Raw genomic sequence first — 6,673 nt, 5'->3', positions numbered from 1 at the left:
TACTTACGAGTTGTCGAGTTCCCTGGCAGTCTTGGCAGTGTCACTCACACAACTTACGCCATGTACGTCGACAGCATCTCCTGACCAAATCGTCTCCATTAGCCTAAGCAAACCATGAGGCGCATGACACGTCGATCCCCGCGAAGAAAAACTAGCCAGAAAGGCAGTGGGATAGGTAGTTGAGGCCGCTCTTCACAGGCTCCACAGCAACAAGAATGTACCACTCATCCGTCATCTCCCTGCACAAAGAAGCAGAGGCATCGAGCTCGAAGCGTGCTCCAGGGGAAATGCAGCTTCGGAAGAAGCCACTTTGTCTCCGGTGGGGTGGTGTGGTGGGACAGAACTTAACAGCCCAACCGCTAGAACCGGGAGAATTTCGGCTTTGAGCTTGACACCCTGCCTTCTTCCCTCCTCCGCCTCCGCCCGGCTGCCCACCTCGCCGAAAGAACCACTCGCGCTGCAATGTCCTTGACGCTAGCTCTGACCCCTCAACGCGCTGACCAAACTGTCCGCATATTCACCTCATTGCAAACAAGATCTTGGGCCAGAGAATGGAGATAGATAGCCGCCACTGAGCTTCATTTCGCTGGCTCTCTTTTCTCTTTCTGCTCTGCCGACTGCCTGTATCTCTGCCTCATCTGTTGTGTACCACAGGTTTAAGCCGCTTATCCAGGTTAGTGCATCTATTGTTGTTTGTAGTCTTGCAGCATTTTCCTGTTTGTTTTTTGGGGTTCCTGGTTGAGCTGTGTAACTTAATCATGTTTCTTTTCTTTTCAGTTGATGTAGTCTGTAAGATTAACCATTTCTTTTCTTTTCCATCTCTCTTTTTCGATGATACTAGCTCGGACCTCGGAGCCGCCCATTGCTACGGAATCATAGTTAATTTAGTGGAAAGGCTAGTTGAAGCATGTTTAAATTTGTTTTCTTTATTTTTTTGAAAAGAGGGTTTAACCCCTGGCCTCTGCATCCATCGATGCAGAAACCCTCAATTAATTGTTGCAACGTTTACAACCATCCACCAAGTCTCAAAAGTAAAACATGTTTAAATTTGTTTCTGTGTCTGGCTTTGATATTTTTTTTCCTTATTATATGAACATGAAAATTTCCCGGATAAAAGGAAGAATATGCAACTTTGGTACAATGGTGTGATTCTATATGTAAAACTTGTAATGATATTATGTGCAAGTGTATGTATAATTATCTGTTAAAATGGAATAACTCTATTTCACATTTTCACTGGCAGAACTTTGCAAGACAGGTGAACCTTGACTACAAAATCAATCACTTTTCTAAACAGCTTAGAGTTTCATTCAGGAATCAGGACCAACTGAACTAGTTCACCAAAAAGTATAACTTGATATACATTAGCAATATGACAAACAAATATTCCCAGTTATGAGCCGTCAAAATTCTTTAGAAAGTCATGAAGTTGAAACTTACTCAAAGTACCAACCTTCCAATTTCCCAAACCGGCTCGGTGTAAGTCAAATTGGTTTGGTAGATTCATGAAGATATGCTAATATGCATTATTAGTTCAAAAAAGTTAGTGAGTCTTTTGCAAAGTTCAAGCGGTAAAATGGGCAGGTTGCCGAATATAGTAGACTGTGACTAAGTTACCCCATTGCCAGGTTGAGAAGAGTGATTAGCTAAGAAGTTTGCTCTCATGAAGAGTACCTGGTGATTCCTCTCAAGAGAAGGTGTACTAAGAAAGCATACAGTAACAATGGCTGAAATGGAAGATGCTCTGAGATCCTGCATGGAGCAGCTGCTCGTCGCCAGAGAAGAGCGGGATCAAATCATCGTGGAAGCAGCGAGCGAGATATCCTCCCAGCAAAAGAAGCTGCGTGATCTGCAGCACAGCCTCGAAGCCGCGAACAAGAAGGCCGCGAAGCTGGCTGCCGAGAACAACAGCCTCTGCAAGGCCATGGACGCCAAGGACAAGCTTGTCAGGGAGCTCAGGGAGTCCAAGGCGGCCTCCGACCAGGAGCTCTCCCGCGCGGCGGCGAAGCTGGACGCGGCGCAGAAGCAGAGCGCGTCGCTGCAGTACGAGGCGCGCATGCTCCAGAAGGAGCTGGAGGTGAGGAGCCAGGAGCGGGAGTACGACCTCAGGTCCGTGGACGCCGCCCGCGCGCAGCAGGCGGAGAGCCTCAAGAAGATCGCGCAGCTGGAGGGCGAGTGCCAGCGGCTGCGCGCCATGGTCCGGAAGCGCCTCCCCGGGCCGGCGGCGTTGGCCAAGATGAGAGACGAGGTCGAGCCGCAGCAGCAGCCGCCGCCGTCCAGGGCCGGGGCCAGCCCGAGAAGGCCGCGTTCCGTGACGCCGACGGCGTCGCCGCGCTCAGTGACGCCGATGTCTCCGCGGTCCGGGACGCCGCGGCGCGCTCCGGAGCCTGATCAGAGCTACGCCGTCAGGCTGCGCGCGATCGAGGACGAGAACAACGTTCTGAAGCGGATGCTGGCGGCCAGGGACACCGAGCTGCAGTTCACGCAGACCAAGTACGCGGAGGAGGCCAGTAAGCTCTCGGCGGTGCAGGGGCAGCTCAAGGAGCTGACGGAGGAGAGCAGACGGCTAAGCGATGCACACGCCAAGTCCGAGACGTGGGCCTCTGCTCTGGTGTCTGAACTGGACCAGCTCAGGGCTGGGAAGCAGGGACATGGAGCATCGTCCGTCATGGTCTCCGACATGAGCTTGCTCGATGACTTCGCCGAGATGGAGAGGTTGGAGATGGCATCATCAGCGGATCATCAGACATCAGGACATTCGGGACCCGTCGTGCCCGACAAGAACGGCGAGAGTCTGGACCTAGAGCATGGTCATCCTGAATGGCTGCAGGATGTCTGGAAACTGGTGACAAGTAACCATGAAGCAACTGGAGAAAGCATCGACGCCATTGTTGATGGAATAAGGCGTGCATTGGACGAGGGTCCAGTTCATGGGAATGGAGATGCTTCTGATCTGCCGTATGATAGGACCAAAGTGGAGGAACTGATCGGCAATCTGATTGACAAAATCACGTCCACGATTCGGGTTTCGGCAGAAGACCATGCTGCGAGATCTGAATCTTTGTTGCAGGCCAAGCCTGAATTTTGTGCTCGCCTCGAGTACCTGGTTCATGTCTGCCATGATGTACTACAGATGAAAGCCAAGCTTGAAGATTTTATCGACGAGATTTGCCTGGTATTGGAGTATATAATGAGCATATACTTCTCGAACCAAGTTCGATCGGACACCGTGGACGGTAACGAAAATGACTTTGATGCACATGGTGAACCTGACATGCAGAGTGCAACATCAGCAGCAGCTGTAGATATCCAAACAGAAGCACAAAAGGAACAGATTCAGTCACCGGAAGGTGAACACCCTGAAAAAATTCAAGAGAGACAGATTATTGAAGAACTTGCAATGCCCATGCTAGATCAGAATGGTGATATCCAACTGGGAAGGAAGTCGTCATACTATGAGATAGAAAGGTAATAACAGTGCAAGCAGCTACCGAACAGCTAAACAGGGCTTCCTTTCAACTACTATTACTGAGTGATTTTCAGTTAATTTTTTTGTTCTTTGTAATGCAGCGTCACTGCTGATGGAATGGGGGAGGACTTGGCACAAAAGGAGGCAAAACAACTGGCAACGGTAAGTTCTCATGTTTCTCTTTCGTTCAGAAAAAAGAACATTCTGGCTGTTGCAGAACTAGCTATACCTGATATTTCTCACTTCAGCTTTATCTCATTTCATTTAAAGGTTACCACCTGATATGTTATACTACGTCACAATTCTCTCTTTTCATCTATATATTTAATCATCAGGAATAAGATTTGACAACATTTGCGCTGCAATGCAGGACTCAGAGATATCTGCAGCAGCTGACAAGCTTGCGGAGTGCCAGGAGACCATCACGACTCTAAGCAAACAATTGCAGGCTCTCCAGACTCAGCCGAATTCAGGCATTCCAGATGCCTCAACGCACAGCCCACGGCCGAGCTCCGCCGACTACAAGCCCCAGTCACTTGGAAGCATCCTTGCCGACGAGGGCGCCGGCACAACCGAGGGTCACATCTCTCCCGAGAAAGAACATGGCGAGCCTGACGCTGCAGCACGGAAGAGCACGGCACAGGAGCAGAATCCTGACGCCGACCGGAAGGCGTCGGCGGCGCAAACTGTCGTTCAGCCATTGGTCCCGGAGCGTGAGACTGCTGCTGATCCTCGGAAGAAGAAGCGGGGTCCGGGCTTGCTGGGCAGGATGATCTTCAGGAAAAGAGTGGAGGGCAACTCCTCCTAGACCCTGTTGAACCGTGCGAGTGTGTGTGCGATCTGGCCCTAGTGCTACGGTGCATCCTTTCTGGCCAAATGTTCCATTGCACTGGCAGAGTCGAAGCCTGGTGTTGAGAGACTCTGGGACATGCTGTTTATTGATTTTGTTGTTGTTGACATGAACCTGTTTTCCGTATGAGTATTTATGGAATGCATTGTTGTGCAAATGTTTATTTAATAAAGATCATGCAATTATATTTGGAGTGTTCTATATTTTATCCTCTACTAGCACCAATGCCCGTGCGTTGCAACGGAGAAAACAACGATTCCTATTGACCACGTTGCTGAGCCGAGAAACTGTATCGCGGGACAACGATCGCCGATGAGAAAAAACGTTGAATCATTTGAGGACAACAGCAATCAAACCAACCTAGATTAACAATTTGCATCACCAACAATAGCAAGCAAACCAAGCTAGATGGATACCAATTGCGAAAAACTTCCATAATTTAACATATCTATTTGGTCAAATGCAACTTCATCATGCAAACCTGAAGAGTTTTGTAAATAATCAGTCATTGATTTCACATTGAATTAAATTGCATATGTAGGTAAACTATAATTGCGGCGAATGATACAAAATCTGGACAGAATATTATGGAGAATGGGAGGGCCAATATGGCCAAAGGTTAAACATAGGACATCAAGCTTTTGGTCAAACCACATCCAATTTGGGATAAAATCTGGGGTCTCAAAGTGCCCGCGAAGGTAAAAATCTTTCTTTGAAGAGTTATGCATAATACTATTCCTTGTCGGGTTGCTCTGACGAATCGTCATATTAAAGTGAGCGGGCAATGCCTAGTCTGTGAGATTGGAGCGGAAGACATTAAGCATCTCATGTTCAAGTGTAGCCGAGCAAAGCACGTATGGCAAGCACTGGGTATTGATGACTTAATTGAGAAATTTTGTCTTGCTCATCGTCCAAGACAGGCTATTCTAGAGGAACTGTTGTACCCTGATCAGTCTATGATTTTGGGACAAGCCCCACTGGCAGAACTTGTTGCAGTGGCATGTTGGTATTTATGGTGGGAAAGAAGGCAAATTAGTCGTAGTATTCAGGTGCAGTCCCCAGAAAGATCTGTGATAGCAATCAAGGTGTTATCTTTAAACTTCAGGTCTGCTGCCATTCCTAATGCAAGGGTGAGAAAGGAGAGATGGGCTCCTCCAACAGGTGTTGTGTCAAGATAAATGTTGATGCTTCCTTTGACCCAGACATTCTGAGGGGAACTACGCGTGCAGTCATTCATGATAAAAAGGGGAAGTTCATCGCCGCGTGTAATGCACGTTTGGATATGGTTCAAGATGTTCTGTCGGCTGAAGCTTTGGCGCTCAAAAACAGCTTGTTCTTATCTGAATCCATGGGTTGTAATAGAGTTGTTGTGAGTTCTGATAATAGTGAGTTAATAGAAATTATGAAGAACGAGAGGCCCCCTACAAGTATTGCTGCAGCGATTTATCATGATTGTTTTTCTATGGAGTCAGACTTTGTTAGGGTTAAATATGAGCATGCAAATAGGGAAACAAATTCTGTAGCCCATGAACTAGCACAGTTAGCTAAATTCCAGACCAGTAGGGTCGGGATGGATGATCCTCCCCCCTTTATTGTACCTCTTATGATGAATGATGTAACATTATTATCTATTGAATAAAGAGTTTTTTTAGGTAAAAAAAAATTGCGGCAAATGAATTGGGGACTTTAGATGGAAGTAGCAAAATACACGTGGAAGCAAGCAAAAGAATCATCAAAGCAAAGGTGTGAAAAAAGTAGCATGGATAAAAATCAGTGGCAGAAGACTACCTTTGGTTTGAGGGTTAGTGGATGCAGTCAGATATTTTATGTACCTTTTTGTTTTGTGATCCAGTTACATGTAATCGATCGGTTTACTATAATGGCTGTGTTTTGGAGTCTCCTGCGAGAGAACATGTGCTGCCATATATGCATGCCCCACGCGAATCATAGCCATAATTCATTTAATTAACTCGCCATTATAATTAGCCAATCATAATTATATGTGTCATGCATGTCTATCGGAGATTGCCATATACTCCGTTTAATTAGGCCAACATTAATTAGCCAATCATAATTATATGCAGCATGATGTCTCGTCTCTTGGAAATCCCATTCAATTAGGCCACCATTAATTACCATAATCTGTTTAATTAGCCCACCATTAATTAGCCAATCATAATTATATCCATCATGTCTCTCCCTCGGGAATCCCATTCAATTAGTACACCATTAGTTACCTCATTCTCTTCCTTTTCTTATCTCTTTTTCTCACGTTTTTCTTTTCCATATTATCTCTCGCCATGTTGTTTGAAATCCCAAATCCTCAATCTCTCCTTATTGAAACCTGAATACGT

The 6,673-nt window shown here is 46.6% G+C and overlaps 1 protein-coding gene across 1 annotated transcript; it reads left to right on the top strand.

Annotated features, from left to right (window-relative positions):
• The first annotated feature begins 281 nt into the window (after positions 1-281).
• Positions 282-4,518, top strand: LOC125513605 (filament-like plant protein 4). Its single transcript, XM_048678762.1, has 4 exons — positions 282-673; positions 1,629-3,468; positions 3,571-3,631; positions 3,840-4,518. Exons 2-4 carry the CDS (start codon positions 1,724-1,726, stop codon positions 4,275-4,277), a joined length of 2,244 nt encoding a protein of 747 aa, XP_048534719.1. The 5' UTR covers positions 282-673; positions 1,629-1,723; the 3' UTR covers positions 4,278-4,518.
• The last annotated feature ends 2,155 nt before the right edge of the window (positions 4,519-6,673 follow it).

The sequence above is a fragment of the Triticum urartu genome, chromosome 6 (genome assembly GCF_003073215.2).
Source record: "Triticum urartu cultivar G1812 chromosome 6, Tu2.1, whole genome shotgun sequence".
Lineage (NCBI taxonomy): Eukaryota > Viridiplantae > Streptophyta > Magnoliopsida > Poales > Poaceae > Triticum > Triticum urartu.
The sequence above is the reverse complement of the archived record's forward strand: the minus strand, read 5'-3'. Positions and strand labels throughout refer to the sequence as shown.